Source organism: Heloderma suspectum, chromosome 7 (genome assembly GCF_057233095.1).
Source record: "Heloderma suspectum isolate Gila_16-S chromosome 7, 16-S_ref, whole genome shotgun sequence".
Lineage (NCBI taxonomy): Eukaryota > Metazoa > Chordata > Lepidosauria > Squamata > Helodermatidae > Heloderma > Heloderma suspectum.
Window position 1 is genome coordinate 106646975 of NC_139464.1, and position 21583 is coordinate 106668557.

General features: G+C 43.5%; 1 protein-coding gene across 5 annotated transcripts in view; it reads right to left on the bottom strand.

Moving 5' to 3' along the window:
* Positions 1-20987, bottom strand: part of GSAP (gamma-secretase activating protein) — a 65614-nt gene extending 44627 nt beyond the window's left edge. For 3 of the 5 annotated variants that reach the window (XM_084811501.1, XM_084811503.1, XM_084811502.1), the window contains exons 1-11: positions 20700-20987; positions 16960-17036; positions 13526-13582; positions 11615-11684; positions 7768-7824; positions 7588-7676; positions 7274-7343; positions 6114-6160; positions 5481-5585; positions 2633-2692; positions 1634-1677 (exon numbers count right to left, since the gene is read on the bottom strand). In XM_084811501.1, coding sequence (XP_084667627.1) covers positions 1634-1677; positions 2633-2692; positions 5481-5585; positions 6114-6160; positions 7274-7343; positions 7588-7676; positions 7768-7824; positions 11615-11684; positions 13526-13582; positions 16960-17036; positions 20700-20799 — 776 coding nt within the window. In that variant the 5' untranslated portion in view covers positions 20800-20987. Of the gene's footprint in view, positions 1-1633; positions 1678-2632; positions 2693-5480; positions 5586-6113; positions 6161-7273; positions 7344-7587; positions 7677-7767; positions 7825-11614; positions 11685-13525; positions 13583-16959; positions 17037-20340 lie in introns of all 5 variants that reach the window. The other 2 variants (XM_084811504.1, XM_084811505.1) reach the window with 2 other exon arrangements.
* Between the last annotated feature and the right edge of the window lie 596 nt (positions 20988-21583).

Below are 21583 nucleotides of genomic sequence, written 5' to 3' on the forward strand. Positions count from 1 at the left end.
TTCCATCAGTGGGAACCCAGGCAGAAAAATGAGAAAAACACAGTGGAGACCTCAATTGCTGTCTCCCAGGCTCAAGGTTACCACCTCTTTATTTGGAATAGAACCCAGCAGAACTTTACATGACATTTCTGCTCTAGCCATTGTTCAACCGGTAGCCATTTTGGCTTTAATACACTCACAGCCACTAGTGCAGGGATGAGGAAGCTTTTTTAGCCCAAGGGCCAAATTGACTCCAGACAAGCAGGTTGCAGGCTGCATGCTGGCAGTGGGCAGGGCCATCCCCATTGCTGACATGCACCCCCCCATATACACATGCACACTCACGCCCGCATTCCCAGTTGGGGAGAGTGAGCAGAGTCCTCTGAGTAGACACCTCAAGGAGCAGCTCCTTCAGGTATCAACTCAAACCAAAGGTAAGGAGGGGCATGGCTTAGGAAGGGCACATTCCAGTGGCCTTACATGCTGGATTAGGCCCACACGCCAGACATTCCCCACAGCTGCCCTAGTGAACAGGCTAATGCAAATAAAATGGAGTGTCCTGCATCTAAAATAAAGATGCAGGACAACTTTAACTAGAAGCCAAGCTTGTGGCCTATAAAATCATAGTACTGGGTTTGCAGCTGGAAGGCAAGAAAGAGAGTGCAACTCAGGGATAGTGATTTCCATGTGTATGTATTTCCCCCCCTATATCATTAAAATCTCAGGGCACCACACAGATAAAATCAATTTAAACAGTATAAAACATATTAAACCATTAAACAAGCTAGTACCAATTAAGATATAAAACAATAAAACAGTTAAAAGAGTGTGCTACTTTAGGGAATGCATTTAGCCCTCAAAGGCTTTGGTGAAAAGCCATGTTTTTACTTGGCGCTGAAATGAAACCAATGTCTGCACCAATCGGGCCTCTAAGGAAGGGCATTCCACAACCAGGGTGCCACATCAGAGAAAGCCCTCTCCCATATCCCACCATAGTGTATGTCTCTTACTGAAGAGACGCAGAGGAGGGCCCCTCCAACAGATAAATTATACATCATATAAAAGTGTGAAGGGGGCTCCAAGCAATGACCAGGGCCATGTGGCACACATTGACACAGACGTCAGGGCCTGTGGCAAGCCCCCAGTCATCGCATGACGCTTTCTTCATCCATTTAACACATAAAGGGGGGCTTGAGCTTTCGTCCCTCATGACCGCAGTATGGAAACAAGAGCTATTTTAGTAAAGACTTCGAGAATAATTTCTCTGAAAAGGAATTCCAGACAAACATTTAAAAGGGATTTGCCATAACCATGGGCAAGCTAGAGAAAAACATGTAATGCTCCAAGGCCAGAGTACTTTATCTGAGTCACAGACATTGCTGCCACACTCTCAGCCCCCTAAAAAGTACATCTTAGGTCACGTCCAGCTTTCTACGCAACACAGACAGCAGCTTTACCCAACCTGCTGCCCTTCAGATGTGCTGAATCACAGCCTTGCCCATGCTGGCTGGGAATTATATCTGGCAAGGACGTTTTGCAATTGATTTGGAGCTAAGATGTAGATATAGCAGCATATGAAACAGACATGTTCCTCTATACAATTTTCAACACCTCTGGACAAAAGCAGGTAGAAAACCACCTCACAAAAACTCACTTTAATCCTATGTTATCCAAGGAGATATCCAAAGGTGCTTCAAGCTGTTGAAAAACAAGGCAAAATACAGCTGTGACTATCCAACCCCAGCAGAGAGGCTGGTGTAACAATACTACTTCAGACACTTGTAGCTAGTTATAGGTGGTGGTGGGAGGAGGTGGGGTGGAATTAAACGAAAAGATGTTATTTACCAATAATCTCTGTGAAATGTTAAGAACAGTAAATCATTAGAATATGAAACAACTGAAAGGTCTCTTTCTATATCCTCCTTCTCTCTCTCCTCCTACTCTAATTCCTCTTCCTTAGTCAATTCTTTTACCTGCCTAGGAATGCTCCTATCCATCACAGGCATTCTAAAAGGTCTAGGGATTTACTTAGCAGCAGTAATTATGGGTTAGAATTTGGTGCAGCAGAGCAGTAAAGCAACTGATGCATTACAACGGCAGTTACATCCTTATCACCATAAACACAACACAAATTTTATTATTGCATTCTTCAATATAACTATATGCTAGAAAAAAGCTAGGTAATGACTACCTAAACTGATTCTGTCCATGATATTGGTTCACAATAATCAATACATTTTGACATAAAATACAGTATCTCTGTATTTTACATGAAGTAAACTTTAATAAAACTATTGTCAACCAGGACTTATTTAACCATTGATTAAATGAAATTAACCCTTTGATTTCCATTTCCATGGTATTAATAGTTTTGCTGCTTGACATCATCCTTTGATCCATTTTGCTTCAGATAACCCAATATTATAACCAATTAATACATAGGTACTCTTGCTTCTTTGAATGCAGCACTTTTCAATGGAGCCAGGTCAAAAATTCAACTGCAAGTCATTATGTGCCAAAGTAATCAAACAGCATGTGCATGTGTGAACCAGGGTCTAAAGATGCAAAGAGCTCTGTGCACAAGTCAGCCCTAAATCTGCAAAAATTATATATTTTGACAATATATTTGAACTAGCTTGGCAGGAAAACTTACTATTAGTTTGAAGTTTTTATCAGGATAAAACTGGATACAGTGTAATATGTCCCTTGATTCCTACAACAAAGAAAAGCATTAATCAGCATACATTTAGACCCTTGGGGTCTTGGCAAATTGATAGCCCAATACCACCTTGGCTAAGATAATGGAAACATGATAGTGGAGAGGATCATTGGATGGGAGAGAGTTTAACTGCTCTTGTGCTCATAACTGTCTCCTGCAAATGTACTCCCCAACACCAGTTTTCTTTCCAGCCAAGCTCATTTCTGGAAGCAGAGTCCAGCTGTGAGAGAAACTTATAAAAACCTACTTGGAGGCATTTGCATAAAGAGGAAGAATTAAACACCTCCCTCCCAGCCACCAGTTCTCCTCTGCAAAAACCTCCCCTAAGCCCCTGAATCAGCATCACAAGGGAGGGACAGGGTTGGGATCTCCGGGTTTCTCCTTGTAATGTCCAGTGCTGACCTTAGAAGCTCTTCATTGTAAGAGTTGACCCTTCTTTGAACATATATCCCCTGAAGCAATAGACAAAGCAAGCATAAAAACTCACCACAACACAGCTTTGTTACATCCTTCCTTCCGCCTCCAGACTATCTACCTTTTGTCTGTAAATGCTTATAGTTTTGCTTACCATAAAACATTGTTCTCCATTTCACAAGAGGAAACCTTTTTGCGGGTGTCAAAGCTGCTTCCCACTGGTTTTTTGGCACAGACATCTTAGATCAATTGTAAACTCTATCTTAGGTCAGAGTCTCTTGAAAACTCAGAATAGCTCACCGTTTCTGGTGTTTACGTTATGGTCTTCTAGCCATTTCTGTATTTTGCAAGAGATTTCAATAGGGCTTTAAGTTTTGTGCCTGCATAATTTTTTCAATTGGGACTAGTGATTCAATCAGCAATTTCATTTCATTTACTTTATTACTATACTGCCCCATAGCTGAAGGTCTGTCAGTATCAGTAATAAAATCAGTATCAGAAGCAGTATGCCTATGTACACCAGTTGCTGGGAAACATGGGCAGGAGGGCGCTGTTGCACTTGTGTCCTGCTTTTGAGTTTCCTGTTGACAGCTGGTTGGCCACTGTGTAAACAGAATGCTAGACTAGATGGACCCTTGGTGTGATCCAGCATAGCTCTTCTTATGTTCTTATGTACGGATGTATGAAAGTGACTTACCTTTCTGCGGATTATGCTGATGCTGGGGGGGAGGCGTTCCGTCCCTCCCCCCTGAATCCTGGCCGGGGGGGGAGGCACTCCATTCCTCCCCCCCAGAATCCTGGCTGGCCGGCCGGCTCTGCTCCGCAGGGATTCTGCGGAGCCTCCGGCCACTGGCTAGCAGGGATGCAAATGGTGGCGGCCATAGCCGCCGCCGTTTGCGTCCCTGCAGTCAGCCGTGATAGGCTACGTAAATGTTTACGTAGCCTATCACGGCTGATTTAAAAAAAACAAAAAACACGCATATGAAAATGGCGGCACCCATGGGCGCTGCCATTTGCGTTCTTTATTTTGGCACATCTTAGTCTACGTAAACATTTACGTAGACTAAGATGGCAAAAATAAGGGGAATGCAAATAGCATAGACGCTACGCTATTTGCATTCCCCTTATTTTCACCACCTTAGTCTACGTAAATGTTTACGTAGACTAAGACGTGCCAAAATTAGGAACGCAAATGGCGGCGCCCATGGGCGCCACCATTTGCATACGCATGTGGTTTTGTTTTTTAATCAGCCATGATAGGCTACGTAAACATTTACGTAGCCTATCATGGTGTTTTTTTAAAATCTAGCCATGATAGGCTACGTAAATCTTTTACACAGCCGATCACATTTTTTGTTTGTTTTTGTTTTACCTGGAAATGGCAGCGGTGGCAGCCGGTTGGAAGACCGGCCGCCGCAGCTGCCAGGACAATCCGCCTAAGTCCCGTCCCGGGGGGGGGGGGGGGCGTTCTGCCACTGATTTTGGGGGGCCGAATGCACTGGCATTCGGTCTCCCCAAGATCCGTGGCGGAACTTTCGTACATCCCTATTCTTATGGCAGGAAAATTCCGAGCAAGAGTACAATGTGGTTGTGGTGCATGCCAGACAGCTTTTGAATATTCAAGCCGCAACTTGTTCAGGGAGTTGAACAACCTTCGCATAATCCATGGCCTGTTTTAGGGTTATGCAAGGGCTGTTTAACCCTCACACAAACCACCCCTGCCAAGTTTGGATGACAAAACAAGCTGCACTTGAGGCTTGAACATTTAAATGGCCATCTGCCTGCACTGCAGCCCACCATGGCTTAAATAAGCCATGGTGGGCTGCTCAATTGTGTGAACAGGCCCTCTCCTGTATAACCTTCTTAAACATGGTCTTGATCAGTGGCTCCGTATAATTTTAAGATAGATGCCAGAGTCAGATGGCTGGGCACCCTAATCTTATCAATCTGCAATTACGGCAGTGATGATAGCATTGGGTAGATTTCTGGTAATGGTATGTTTCTTTTTTTTCCTAGAAAGGAGGCTTCTGTAGAATTTTGCAGCATCTACATTTAATTTGCTACAGGGCTCAACTACAGAATCAGTTCCCAATACCAGAGCCCAGAATTTGCAGCTCAGTAATACAGAATGCCTTTCCCTCACCAGTGTGTAGCCATATCTTTCTCCTGCTCACCTAGGATTAAATACCAGAGCATTAAGGACAGATAGCATTAAAACTCTAATTTTGATGGGCTTTTTAATACCTTTATTTATTTCTATCTATCTCTCATACTTCTCTGTCTCTTATAATTAAAAATATTGCAACTAGTTTAAGGTCAATTATGTTATGTATGTTATCAAGGGAACAAAATATTCCATATGTTCAACCTCTGGGACAATGTAGAATAGTCTTTGTTCCAACATGTCCCACTGGACCCAAATGAAATCATCAGCGATTCTCTCTCTTGAAAGCTGGCTTGAATTTTCAATCATCTAAAAGAGAAGGAAATGAGCACTAATTAGGAAAACATGGACCGTAGCGTGTGTCAAACCAAGTAAGTTCCAGACCTGTTCAGACCATACTCCCTTCCAGAAGCTCTAGACATGCAGTGAGATCAACAGCAGTCTCAAATTCACATGCTTCTTTCCCCACTATCTTCAGCATGTAGAAAAGACACCTGAATTGGATGATCTTGTATCTAGTTAATCAGCATAACCAGGACCTCTACTAATCCCCGAAAATAAGATTGGGAGAAAGTTCTTCACCAGTCCCTCTGCATGCCGCTTGGCCATCCCCAGGTTGCCAACTTGTACTCTGCAATGGGTTGGTTTTGGGCCACTAGTTACTGATCTAATCTGCAGTACATTGTCCACATAATTATCATTTTAGAATATTATCAAAAACTGCTTAGAAAAGATCACTATGGAAAGAAAACAAATTTTCAGAAGTATGCTTTGAACTCACAACCCAACCAACTCCACTTGAACAAAAGCATTTAATTAAAAGTTTAAGCTTCTTACCACTTTGTGTCCTTCTCTGACAACTCTGATGTTAAATTTTTCAACATCTTAAATTCAAAAACAATGTCATTTTGTGACTTTTTTATATAATACACAAACAAGCTGTTAGTCAATTAAAAGTTTGTTCTGCTTCTAACCAATCAGCCCTTCGGTTCCATACATTTGTGCCAGGATATTTGCATGCAAGAATGTCCTGAAGTGGCACGATGCTGCTGTATTCTTGAGTTTTTGTGAAACTTGGATAGTATATTTAGCACCACATTCTAAGTCTCTGTGCTGTTGCAAAATGTTCAGCACATCAATATAACATGGTATTTTGGAAAGAGGTGATGAAAATAAAGGTTTTGGTAAAAACAGTTTGAAACAAAACACATTAGGCCAAGACAGAAATCCCCTGGTCTGAGAATTTTCCATTTTATTCTTCAACAACACACTAGGGGTTCTTGAGGTGTTCCCTAGATATTACTGTAGAAGGATTTGCCTGTGCCCAAAGAGCTCCACAATAACTTCACAAATCCTGGAGTTTTAAAAGCAGTTTAACAGGACAGCTTGCTATCTGCACAATTTCTGCATCTTGATGGGAATTTGCAACTATCCTACACCTATTTAATTTGATATAAATCATCACGTATGCTTGTACATGTGGTGTATGGCTGTCATACCTTATCGCCACACACAGCAATTTATGATTCTACACAGAAGTGATTGCAAAAAGCAAGATTAGGGGTGTGTGGGGGAGGGGAATTCCTAATGTAATTTTATGCAAACAGCAATTAGGATAGAACAATGGCTGAACCACACAGAACTATTGCCATGTTTCATCCACAAAACTCGATGCTCTTTCAAATACCACAGGAGGTTCTTGGAAGAACAGGAAATTGAACAATGAACTCCCACAAGCAGAGATATCTGTGTATAAACACACCACTAAAACGTCACCTATTAGGACTGATATTTCAAACTTTTTCTTCTCTCCCTCTTCCTAAAAGGGATAGTTTAAAAAGAAAAGAAGAGCAAAGAAACATACACAAATCCCCCCAGATCACTTACATATCATATTTAGGTCATAACACTTTTAATTAAACAGAAAACACTATAGATCATCCACTCAACTTGCAATCAAAATGTACATGCAATTGAAATGTTTGTAAAATGCTTACATTTATCTTCTGAAATGAGTAAGAGACAGCTTTCTGGAAAAGTATTTGTTTCTGCAACTGGATATAGAAACTGTAAAAGGAAATTGTTCAGAGACAACAGATGAACGAAATCTTTGCTGTGGCAGCTAGACAGCTGGCTAATGGTGTACTGTATAGTATAATTGATGTAATGATAGCATTATTTTAAGTCACAAACTATATTTAAGATAGAAACCAGGCTTCATTTCACTTTAGCACAGGCAACAGAAAACCTGGCAGCTATTACTACATACCAAATTATTGTTCTATATGAAAGGATCAATGGAATCACTTACTTGCACTCTAATGCAGCTATCCACGGCCTTTAAAACTTTCTCATTATTAACTGGATGAATTTCAATTAGCAAGGTCAGACATTTAGACACTGGGAAAAAAGCAGAATCAAGTCAACATTAGTATGTTGTTAGTAAATTATGTCCTACATCCATATAAAAGTGTGCTAAAGTTGTAAGTACCTGGTTGAAATAGAAGATTTAGTCTTTCTTCCTTTGTTGGCTGAAGAAAAGTGACTGCTAATTTAAGAAAAAGGAATATTGAAATTGTAAGTGTTAAATATTGAATCCTATAAGTATTCAGAGAATCATAGAATAGTAGGGTTGGAAGGGGCCTACAAGACCATTGAGTCCAATCCCCGGCTCAATGCAGGAATCCAAGTCAGAGCATCCCTGACAGATGGCTGTCCAGCCTCGTCTTGAACACCTCCAGTGTGGGAGAGCCCGCTACATCCCTAGGTAATTGGTTCCACTGTCGTATTGCTCTAACAGTCAGGAAGTTTTTCCTGATGTTCAGCCGGAATCTGGAAAGAACTATAGGGAAGTGGTCAATTCGTGTTTTAAAAACACAATATTGGTTGGGGGAAGATTATCCAGAAGTAATACTTAAGAGCCCCTTCATGGATCACTGCCTTGTTGTGGCGAAGGGGCTTGCGTAACTCAGTGAAGCCATAAGCTATGCCGTGCAGGGCCACCCAAGACAGACAGGTCATGGCAGAGAGTTCTGACAAAATATGGTCCACTGGAGAAGGAAATGGCAACCCACTCCAGTATTCTTGCCAAGAAAACCCCATGGAACGTATCACAAGGCTAAAAGGTATGACGCCGGAAGGTGAGACCCTCAGGTCGGAAGGTGTCCAATATACTACTGGGGAAGAGCAGAGGGTATTTCCAAGTAGCGCCAGAAAGAGTGAAGCGGCTGGGCCAAAGCCGAAAGGACACTCAGCTGTGGATGTGTCTGGCGGTGAAAAGAAAATCCGATGCTGTAAAGAACAATATTGTTTAGGAACCTGGAATGTCAGATCAATGAATCAAGGTAAGCTGGAGGTGGTCAAACATGAGATGGCAAGATTGAACATCGACATCTTGGGAATCAGCGAACTAAAATGGACAAGCATGGGCGAATTTAATTCAGGTGACCATCATATCTACTACTGTGGGCAAGAATCCCTTAGAAGAAATGGAGTAGCACTCATAGTCAACAAAAGGGTGGGAAAAACAGTACTGGGGTACAATCTCAAAAATGATAGAATGATCTCAGTACGAATCCAAGGCAAACCATTCAACATCACAGTCATTCAAGTCTATGCCCCAACCACTGATGCCGAAGAAGCTGAGGTTGATCGGTTCTATGAAGACCTACAACACCTTCTAGAACTAACACCAAAACAAGATGTCCTCTTCATCGTAGGGGATTGGAATGCTAAAGTAGGAAGTCAAGAAATCACCGGGATAACAGGCAGGCATGGCCTTGGTGTACAAAATGAAGCAGGACAAAAGCTAATAGAGTTTTGCCAAGAGAACACGCTGATCATAGCAAACACTCTTTTCCAACAGCACAAGAGACGACTCTACACATGGACATCACCAGATGGTCAATATCAAAATCAGATTGATTATGTCCTTTGCAGCCAAAGATGGAGAAGCTCTATACAGTCAGTAAAAACAAAGACCTGGAGCTGACTGTGGCTCAGATCATGAGCTTCTTGTTGCAAAATTTCGGCTGAAATTGAAGAACGTTGGGAAAACCACTAAACCATTCAGGTATGACCTCAATCATATCCCTTATGAATATACAGTGGAGGTGAGGAATAGATTTCAGGGATTAGACCTGATAGACAAGAGTGCCTGAGGAACTATGGACAGAGGTCCGTAACATTGTTCAGGAGGTAGCAACGAAATCCATCCCAAAGAAAAAGAAGTGCAAGAAAGCAAAGTGGCTGTCTGAGGAGGCTTTACAAGTAGCTCACAAAAGAAGGGAAGCGAAAAGCAAGGGAGAAAGGGGAAGATATATCCAACTGAATGCAGAGTTCCAGAGAATAGCAAGGAGAGACAAGAAGGCCTTCTTAAATGAACAATGCCAAGAAATCAAGGAAAACAACAGAATGGGAAAGACTAGAGATCTCTTCAAGAAAATTGGAGATCTCAAGGGAACGTTCTGTGCAAAGACGGGCATGATAAAGGACAAAGAAGGCAGGGACTTAACAGAAGCAGATGAGATTAAGAAGAGGTGGCAAGAATACACAGAAGAACTATACAGGAAAGATCTGAATGTCCCTGATAGCCATGATAGTGCGGTCACTGAACTTGAGCCGGACATCCTAGAGAGTGAAGTCAAGTGGGCCTTAGGAAGCATTAGTAACAACAAAGCTAGCGGAGATGACAGTCTTCCAGCCGAGCTATTTAAAATCCTAAAAGATGATGCTGTTGAAGTGCTGCACTCAATATGCCAACAAATCTGGAACACTCAACAGTGGCCACAAGACTGGAAAAGGTCAGTTTACATTCCAATTCCAAAGAAGGGCAATGCCAAAGAGTGTTCAGACTACCGCACAATTGCGCTCATTTCACATGCCAGCAAGGTGATGCTCAAAATCCTACAAGCTAGGCTTCAGCAGTATGCGAACCGAGAACTACCGGAAGTACAAGCTGGGTTTCGAAGAGGCAGAGGAACTAGAGATCAAATCGCCAACTTTCGCTGGATCATGGAGAAAGCAAGAGAATTCCAGAAAAACGTCTATTTCTGCTTCATTGACTATGCTAAAGCCTTTGATTGTGTGGATCACAACAAACTCTGGCAAATTCTTAAAGAGATGCAAGTACCAGACCACTTTACCTGTCTCCTGAGAAACCTGTATGAGGGTCAAGAAGCAACAGTAAGAACCAGACATGGAACAACCGAGTGGTTGAAAATTGGGAAAGGAGTACGACAAGGCTGCATATTGTCACCCTGCTTATTTAACTTATATGAAGAGTACATCATGAGAAACGCCGGGTTGGATGAACCACAGGTCGGAATTAAGATTGCCGGGAGAATTATCAACAACCTCCGATATGCAGATGATACCACGCTAATGGCAGAAAGTGAAGGGGATCTAAAGAGCCTCTTGTTGAGGGTGAAAGAGGAGTGCAAAAGCTGGTTTGAAACTCAACATTAAAAAAACTACGATCATGGCATCTGGCCCCATCACTTCCTGGCATATAGAAGGGGAAGAAATGGAAGCAGTGACAGATTTTACTTTCTTGGGCTCCAAGATCACCACAGACGGTGAATGTAGCCATGAAATTAAAAGACGCTTGCTCCTTGGGAGGAATGCTATGGCAAACCTAGACAGCATAGTAAGAAGCAGAGACATCACCTTGCCGACAAAGGTTCGTCTAATCAAAGCTATGGTTTTCCCAGTAGTAATGTATGGCTGTGAGAGCTGGACTATAAGGAAGGCTGAGCGCCGAAGAATTGATGCTTTCGAACTGTGGTGCTGGAGAAGACTGTTACGTGTCCCCTGGACTGCAAGGAGGTCAAATCAGTCCATCCTAAAGGAAATCAACCCTGAGTGCTCATTGGACGGACAGATACTGAAGCTGAAGATGAAATATTTTGGCCACCTAATGCGAAGAGAAAACTCTCTGGAAAAGACCCTGATGCTGGGAAAGACTGAAGGCAAAAGGAGACGGGGACGGCAGAGGATGAGATGGCTAGATAGTATCACCGATGCAATGAATAGGAACTTGAGCACACTCCGGGAGAGAGCGCAGGACAGGAAGGCCTGGCGTGCTATGGTCCATGGGGTCACGAAGAGTCGGACACAACTGAGAGACTGAACAATACTTAAGAGAGTACTTTGAATACAAAGAACTATAGGGAAGTGGTCAATTCGTGTTTTAAAAACACAATGTCTGCATTCAAAATAGCAGCATTTAGGCAATATAATGATACAGTTGTAGGAATAATGATGCAATTATCGAGATCCAATCAATCTTCATAATTATACAAAAAAACTTTAATGGGGAAGCGGCCATGGGAGCTTACCCAACAATGTCTTTTCATTGTTGACTGAGCAGCTGATCACGTGTAGATCTTTTTCAAAAGTATATAAGTGCTAATGAAAACAGAAACTTTGGTTAAAATGTATATTATCTAAGGCAGGGATCTCCAACATGATGCCCATGGGTACCCAATTTTCCCCCCATTAAAAAAAAATACACACATGGATTTGTATGAAATGCATACAACGTTTTGCAATTATATACGGGCTTCAACAAAACAGTCAGTGTGGTGTAGTGGCTAGAGTGTTAGACTGGGAGTCAGGAGATCTGGGTTGTAGTCCCCCCTCGGCCATGGAAGCTCACTGGGTGACTTTGGGCCAGTTGCAGACTCTCAGCCCAACCTACCTCACAGGGTTGTTGTGAGGATAAAATGGGGAGGAGGAAGATTATGTACAGTGCCTTGGGTTCCTTAAGGAGGAAAAAAAGCAGGATATAAACGTAATAAATAAATACATAAAAGTGGACCAAATATGTAAATGTATCCATTTGAAGGTGGCGTCTATATGCCACCCTTTCTAATACTGAAAACATTGCAAGGCCCTCAATCCATTGCATTATAAGAGGTGAGCGTTTATCCTTCCAATGTTGTAATATCAGTCTTTTAGCTATCAGAATAGTGCAGAGAATCCATTTACGCTGACCATTTGTTAATTTCCATGAACCAGATAAAGAATTTAAAAGAGTGTGTACATCAGTGAATATTAAAGCCTATTCCAGTACAGCATTTTTCTGTGTAATAACCTCCCTGCAAAAAGAAGCAAGTACTTGACACTGCCAAAACATATGTTTAAAAGAAGCATTAGCTGTATTGCACTGCCACCAATTAGCTGAATTAGACAATCCCTTATTAAAGAGACGTCGCAGTGTCCAATAGATACAAAGCAATTTTTTTTTGCTGAATAAGACGCAGCCTAAGATCCATAGACCCAACAGGTAGATACCAAAATGGCAATTCACTGATTAGGCATTTTGTAGCGGTGCCCACAGCAGTATCTCAAATTCCCAAATGCGCCCACGGGTCCAAAAATGCTGGGGACCCCTGATGTAAGGTATATTTCAGCACTTTAAAATACTGAGGACATTCTATAAACAAGCAAAAGACAGCTGTTAACTCTCTCTATATATATTTCTCTTCCTCTATGTTCTTTCTGTTCAGGCACGTTAACCTCCATACAATCGGTTAAAGTAAGGAAAACTATCCCTACCCCTTCTAAACTAGTTTCTTTGTAGTACATGCCTTCAGAATCATGCATTTTTTGTGCTATAGTAACATAGAGAAGATAGCTTATTTACTATACTATATCAACCTATACCACCATTATTATCTACTAATTATGGAGCTAATTATTCTGGAGCTCGGCTTTTGCAAGGGGAACTTTGAAAATATAATGCAACCCAACGGGGCTCATTGCTCCATTACTTGCATTAGATTTTCAAAGTCCTCCTTGCGAAAATCAGGGGTGGGCAGAAATCCAACCCCCCGCCAAGGACTGTGTTGCCCCCACAGTCCTTGGCGAGGTGTGTGTGGATTTTACACGCGCGCGCGCACGCGCGTGCACTGGTTTCCAGATTTTTTTTTATTTACCCAAAATTACCCTGGGGAAATTTTTTAAAAGGGGACCCAAAGACTTGTCTGCAGCTAAGTTGGGTCTGCTGCCAGGTCCCTTGGGATGCGGGATGAAGGACTGAGGGGGAGGGAGGGGCGGGAAAATAAGCTACCCATAGTAGCTTATTTGCCCGATCATGTGATGGGCACAGGCTTAAAATGACATCCGAATGCAGCCTTTACCTTGTAAAAAGTCTTGACAAGTCTTTTTTCTAGTAGTATGACTTTAGAGATGGCCAAACTGTTTTTTACTCCCTTCTCAATACATATATGGCGAATTAGGCTTACCTGGTTTTTTTGGCTATTGGGATCGTACAACCCAATATAGGTGTGTCCTTGATTCTCCTGTAAGGGAAATTAATTAGCCATGAGTACATAAAGTTTTTAAAACATTAACTCTCTCACCATCCATAATAATATAACCCTCTAGGATTGCCAGCAGTTTACTGTTCCTGTGTCTTTAACAGCTTGACACAGGGAAATTTAGCAGGTGATGTTTTTACTATCACGCACTGGGTTTGGACAACATAACTCACGATGCGTTAAATAACCCATGATGGTTTATTTAACCTACCATGGGTTATCTTGTCACCTGTCAGGAATTGTTTAACCCACGATGGCTTATTTGGCCAAAATAACCCACTCCGATAAGCCATGGTCTGTGTCATCTGGAGGGCACCGTGGGTTATTTTGGTTGCCTAGAGTTGTGCTGCAAGATCAGTTCAGTTCACTGCTGCTCTGCTCCTCATGAGTGTTCTCTCTGTAATGGAAACAACTTACATGGGCTATTTCAGTAGTGTCAATGGGGGGAAATACTCAATTGGGAACACTTTAAATTGTTTAAGCCAGCAATGTCTATGGGAAGAAATACGCTTTAGCGAAAAAGCACTATAGCGCTTTAGTGAAACAACGCTCCAAAGCGCACTACTGACACTGGGGAAAACACAAAGAATCGGTGAAAAAAAAAGGGTTGCAGGGTTTTGAGGGGGCATCAGGTGCCTCCCAATTAGGGGAGGCTGTGTATGATGTTTGGTCCCGATCCTGCAAAATTCCAGCTCTTTAGAGCCACCCCCTACCCGTTAGGGTGATGCTGGAAGTGCTGAATTAAGCTACTGTACTTCACCCCATTTCTCTCCCTTCTCATTGGGATATTGTGGAAGGTTAAAACAGGCTGCTGCGATGTTGGCAATGAATGAAACAGTGCCACTGCTCAGGCAGGAAGGCTGCAACATGACAGGGGGTGGGGGATGACTCAGTTTACGCACAGCAGCTTAATAAAGCTACTGTGAGTAGCTCATTAGCCCTCTCGTTGGCGGGGCATGGTGGACTTTTTCAAAAATAAGCTACTGTGAGTAGCTTATTAAGGCACCATGGCTTAACGTTACATCCAAACCCGCCTATGGAAATAAAGCAACAGGAAAAGCTTCAGCTGCACACAAACACACACAGACCCTGCTCCTATACCCTTATTGCCACCTGGCATACAGAAATTAAGCAGATGGGTTTTTTCTCCATGCCAAGAAAAAAAGACATGTTTAATTGCTGCATATCAAGACGCTGTTGAGGGCACAGGTGGAGAGCCAATAAGAAACTGGCAATCCTGTCATGCAGACTATTTGGAGAACTAGCATAGGTTGTGCACAGTCGCCATGTAACTAACTGGCACATCCAATCCCTTATCAGCACATCTGAGCCCTAGCTAAAAAAAAAATGAACATGTACATTTAAGTGCACTCACTGTAGGGAGTGGCCATGCCTCAATTTATTGAGCACATGGCCAGTGATTTGAGGGGGGGGGGAAACTAGAGCAGAGTGGTAGAGAACATCTCTGTATGTATGTATTTAGGTCCCAGGTTCAATGCCAGTATCTCCAGTTAAGAAGGCTCTCAGGTAGCAGTTGATGGGAAACACCACAGCATGAGACAAAGGAGATGCAAGGCAGTCACTGGTGGGACGGTTCCAGGCCAGTCCATGTTCGGCAATGAAACTGCCTTAGCGGTCCTGGTTGCCAATCTGATCTAGTGGCTTTTGACACTATAGATTAGCCTTCCCCAACCTGGAGCCCTCAAGGTGGGTTGGACTACAACTCCCATCATCCCTGGTTTGGTCCCAACCAGTTGTGGCCCAAATTATGTGAAGGACAGCAAATTGGGGAAGGCTCCTAGCAGCAATCGCCACCCAAGAGAGTTGGGGGAACTGCTTTCAGTGGTTCTCCTCCCCTCTGCCAGGTCAATGCCAGAGGGCAGAACCATGTGACCGCTACTGTAACCCAAAAGACTTGATCTGCGAAATACTTAAAAGTTTTCTCATCTCCCATGCTTTTCTGCCCCTGCTTGTAACCACTGGGAGAAAACGTTCAGTAGCTTGGAGTGCTGTGGCATCACTGTGTTGATGAGAACCAACCAGGCCTAGACCCAGTTTTGAGGGACCCTCAACGAAGTGCCCTCTGGTGGACCTGCTCCAATGCTGGTAGGCTCCCAGCAGGCTTACCTGAAAAAGGGTGTGTGAAACCGTGCTGGGCAGCTGCCATTTTACTTTCCCCCAATGCTCTGGATTGCCACTACTTCAGGGCCATTGTGGAAAGCTAAAATGGCAGCTGCGCATCACTGTGTAGAGTAATAGTTTTAAAGGGAAATCCAGGCAAGGAGTCAGTGATGGGCTCTGGGATACTGGCAGCTGGCCAACGGTGTTGCTTGCTGGGCCCAGCAACAGCCAGCTATATTTTTCCTTTTCATCTAATCCAGGGACAGTGGTTCCAGAGCTGGCATCAAAGGTAGGCAAGGTTGGGTCTGCCAAGTGCCCACACCCCAGCAGGGAGTCACTGACAAAAGCCCCCAAACCTATTACGCCTCTTCACACTGCGAGCTGCTTGTTCACCTGCATCTCATTCTGGACCAGACAACAGCGGTGGTGAGAAGAAAGAGCAGTAGATTTTAGTCAGGTTTACAAATCACCCACCTCTACAAAAGCTTTCAATACTAATGCATTTTGATGGTGAAGGGCAGATAGGCCAGCTGAAATAACCATGCACTCAAATACTCGCAGCACGATACTATGCATGTTTACGCAGAAGTAAGTCCCACTGTGTACAATGGGGCTTATTCCCAGGTAAGACTGCAGCACAAAATATGCTAAAGAGAAGGACCTTATTGACTGTGACAAGTCCAAAAAAGGATTGCAAGAAGAAGATTAAGTCAGCTTTGTACATTAAGGTAAAGTAGATAATTAGCTTTGTATTGATCTGTAAGTCACCCTAGGGACTTTTTGTGGCTGAAGAGCAGGGTAAAAATTATTCAGATACATAAACTGTAAACAAAATTATACCCCCCCAATTTTTAATTAATGTGACCTTCTATTTTCAGTCCAAACTTAAAAAATGAAATTCAGTGAAGAGAGGGACACACTTATTGTTTGTTATAACACATGGGGTTCTGCACACTCATTTTCTGGAGTTGTATTTCATTAATGCAAATACTGGATCCTGCAGCCAATGGGTGAGTTCGCATGATCATGGAGGGAAAATAAGCCACAGTGTCTTATTTGCCCTCCCTGTGCATGCTGGTCACGAGCTACCTAATTAGCATAATTACCCTTGCCGGACACAGGTTGTCGTGATGTCCAAACCTAGTGAGGTGGGTGGCTGGGGTGGTTTGCAAACCACTATGAAACCCTAGAAGAAGCCATGTGAACCTAGCTGCTCTCTCAAGAAAGATCAGGCTTACCTTCCAGGTATAAACAACATTTCCATTTCTTTCAACATTTATTGTGTGCAGTGTTTCCAAATTGTTCCCCGAAGTATCTAAAAAAATAAGCATTAATACAGCATAAATGCCCTCAGGCGAATTGCAAGCACATGTTTGAAAAGAATCTGCAAAGAAAGGTATGTCAGTAACTAGTAATGTGATAAGAATAACTGGTGTTTTTAATTATTGTTCAGTGGCTTTATTAGGGGTAGGTTTTCCCCCAGCATGAATGGGGACATTGTTTAGAATTCCAGTCTTATAATATGATGAACCACAATATCACATGAATACTGTTAACTTCTGGGACAGTGAAACACAAGGTTAAATTTTATCTGTAAGACGGAACACTTAAATCACATGAACTTATCTGAAGCAGGACAGCTTATACTTATCTAGAAGCTGGTCACAATGGCATAAGAGGCAAAGGGAGAATGCTAAAGGTGTTGTGCTCCTGCAAGCGGATGTCAAGATGCAGAAAAGGGAACTCTTCCCATACCTCCAGCACTTGAAAGAGATGCAGTGATTCTTTATCCCCAATTGTCCCAAATATAGCCTTCTCTGACCTGGTGCCACCAGATATGTTCGATTACAACGCCCATTATGCCCAGCCAATATAGTCAGTTGGGGAAGGCTGCACTTAAATGTCAGCTAGTGTTTCAGTTGACCATGTTGAACATCAAGTGCATCAAGATCTACAAGGAGGACTCTACAAGGGGGAAACCACTCAATACTGCCACTGTTACACTCTCACTCGTTCTGCTGCAGTAGTGAGACCCACTGCTCACGCAACAGAAAGCAAGTGGTTCAAAAAACAACCCTGAAAACAAGCGGAAATATTTTTCTCTGGATCAGGACAGGTCAGCAACAGCCCAGCATGGCAAGAGGCTTATCCTTGCCCATTCTTCTCAGAGTGATGACAGTTTGCAATGACAATGGCCTTTCCTCATTGCTCACCATAACTCATGTTATACCCAAAACCGCTATATTTATTGTAGGACTGCAACACTGAATCATTAAGAGTTAGCCAACAAAAAAGGTGCTCCCTGTTAATGGAGCAGTTTTTAAAAAAAGAATAAAAATTGCAGATGGCAACCATTTTAAAAGAAGCACCCTTTTCTCAAACACACAAAGCTTGACTAAGACAAAGTTTGCTGAAGCACATGTATTCATCATCAAAAAACAAAGTATGCTTCTTGTTTCAGAACTATTGTTTTCATCCACATGCACATTTATTTGCTAGACTAAGGATGCAACCCTATATCCACTTACCTGGGAGTAAGTCCTTTTGAACTCAGGAGGACTTACTTCTCAGCCGGCATGCATAGGTTAGCACTGTAACATCCTAAAACTTATATGATTAGACAATTTAGGATGCAATCTTATTCTATGGTTGCTGGGGAATGCTGGAATTGTGGACGTTTTTCTGTCTAAACATTCATAGCGCTGTGCCCGTAAGATTTCTTTAATTGAACAACAGCCCTAATTTATTGTTTTACCTTACCACATGGAGTAACTTGCAAAATGCCATAACTTGTGAGCTTTCTAAGCCTAATTAGCATTTGCTTGCTACACCTTTGGTGTTTAAAGACAAGGAATTGATGTGCTATAAATGCTTTTACCATTTTGACAGGAGAAAAATGGGAGTAAAAGACAAGTTGTGACACACATAACAAGAGTGGTAGTAGGACGCTGAATAGGGATTTCCTGCTCTCGTGTTTCACTTCTAGTATTCTTAAGCCTTCTGTGTGAATCACTACTATTACACTAAAGAAATGTCACTGTTCAAGGAAGTTTAAACAAAAAACAACAACAACCAAATACTTTACATGCACCTTAGCATTCAGAGCTTTCAAGGTTTTGTTTGACATTGCATTCCAATCAGATATGCAAATATACACAAGGAACTTGTCATTCCGATTATGCAACTCTCTATAGTAACTCTGGGCAGGATCCAGTCAGAAGTTAAGTACTTTTAAGTCTCACTGATTTCAAGGGGAACAACTTAAGCATGTGTTTTATTTTGCCTAGATTGAGCAAATTTTGCCTAGACTGAGCAAAGTAAAGCGAAATCACCATATACCTTTCAGACACATAGGAGTTACCTTACAGACTTTTTCTTAACTTTCCAAATGTTTGCATTAAGATACCTGACAGCATTAAAACTATCAAGAGTTTTGTCAGTACCATTTACAGAATTCCATTTCCAAATATTACTTCTGACTGGTGATATGTTGTAAAAATAAAGTAGATAGAACGCCACACAGTTGTGGTTTTTTTTTTGCAAAACATGTTAACCGTGAACACTTTCATAACTACTACACAACCTGAATATAATTTCTGAAGAGCCAAAGAAGCACTGTGCAGCAGACAGGTATTTCCAGGTATTTGTATATTCTGGCAGTAGTTCACATATCACGCAACCATCACATGATTCAAGAGGCAAAGTTTTTTTTTTTTAAACCCTACAGCATTGCTGCATCTCAAATAAGGAGTTTGGGCTGCAATCCGGCACAGTTCCCTAGGAGTAAGCACTATTGGACACAGTACATTGCATCCAATGTTAGTTCTACTCAGAGTAGACATACTGAAATAAATGCGTCTTAAGCTAGACTAACATAGGATAGGGCTAAGTTCTAAGCTCATAAGTTCTGAGTGCTCATTGGAAGGACAGATACTGAAGCTGAAGCTCACATATTTTGGCCACCTAATGCGAAGAGAAAACTCTCTGGAACAGACCCTGATGCTGGGAAAGACTGAAGGCCAAAGGAGAAGGGGACGGCAGAGGATGAGATGGCTAGATAGCATCACCGATGCAATGAATGTGGACTTGAGCACGCTCCGGGAGAGAGCGCAGGACAGGAAGGCCTGGCGTGCCATGGTCCATGGGGTCACGAAGAGTCGGACACGACTGAACAACAAAATTATCTCAATGAAATCTCATTGCAAATTATCTCAAGTATTGCAAATATATCAAGGCAGGCAAGAGCTCATATAGCTACACAGGTAGCAATATCTCTTGTATACTTGCAAATTATCTCAAGTATTGCAAATATATCAAGGCAGGCAAGAGCTCATATAGCTACACAGGTAGCAATATCTCTTGTATACTTGCAAATGATCTCAAGTATTGCAAATATATCAAGGCAGGCAAGAGCTCATATAGCTACACAGGTAGCAATATCTCTTGTATACTTGCAAATTATCTCAAGTATTGCAAATATATCAAGGCAGGCAAGAGCTCATATAGCTACACAGGTAGCAATATCTCTTGTATACTTGCAAATGATCTCAAGTATTGCAAATATGTCAAGGCAGGCAAGAGCTCATATAGCTACACAGGTAGCAATATCTCTTGTATACCTTCTTGTATACTCCCAGCTAGCCTGCTCCAACCGGTTAGCCGAGGAGGGCCTGCTCCCGGCAGAGATGCTTAACTCGCCGGTCTACTTCACGGTTTCCCTCGACGCTCGGGCACCGGAGTGGAGGCACTTGGTCAGCGGGAGTTCCCCTTCCGCTCTGAGACCCAAGCACAGGCGACCACCGAGGCACTAAAGGGGAGAGCCGCGCGCCCGCGCGCCCGCGCACTTTCCCCTCGGAAGCTTGCTCTGCTAAGCGCAGCGCGAAGCTGGCTGGCGAAGCCTATCGTGCAGGGCGCGCGCAGGGGCTCGGACGCCACTCGGCCTTCTGTCCTTCTCCTTCCACAGAAAACAAGCCCTCACCGGCGCTCACGTCCCCCAGCGCGGCTGCCGCAGTCTGCTCCGAAAGCCAGGGCGCCACATCCCTCTGCGGCTCAAACCGGGCGCTCCGCTGGAGCAGCATCGCCCCTTCGGCTCCAGCCGCCGCCGCCGCCCCTGCCCACTGCCGGAGAGGAGCCAGGGCGAGGCGGCAGCCCCGCGAGGAAGCCGCCTCGAGGCCGCGCCGCGCCGCGCCGCGCCCCGCGCCCGCTCCCCAGGGACGCGAGCGCCGCGCGCCCGGGCAGCTGCTTTCACTTTTGCCCCCGGCGCCTCGGCTCCCCCGGGCGGAACCACCCACCCGAGGCGGGAAGGCTGCTGTCTATTGGATACGCCGAGCGCCACTCATCTTTGCGCAGCCCGGAGTGGCCGGGCGCCCCGCCACACCACCCTCGGAGGGGCTGGCGTTAGGCCAAGCTTAGGCATCCACTTCGGCAGAGGGAAAAACCTCATATTGCCCAATTTTTGCGTTTACGCCCCGGGCAGTTCTCTCTCGCGCGCACCGCGTTTCGAATTGCCCTCGCGGGGCGGAGGCAGCGCTGGGTGCGCCCTTGCTCGGATTCAGGCAAGACAGCGGTGGCGTCGACTGGTGCTCGGGAGGCAGCGTGCTCGCGATGCGCCGAGCGACCCAGAATTGTGTTGACGAGTGGCTAACATTTAAGGGTAAAATCTAACGTAAATCCTACGTGGAGTAGACCCATTGGAAGGAATGGGACATAAGTTAGTCACGCTTTCCTTAAATCCCATTAAGTCGAGGCATACGTAAGTCCCATTCCTTTCAATGGGTCTACTCTAAGTAGGACTTGCGTTGGATTTTACTTAAAGGGTGCAATCCTATGCATGTTTACACAGAGAAAAGTCCTACAAGTTAC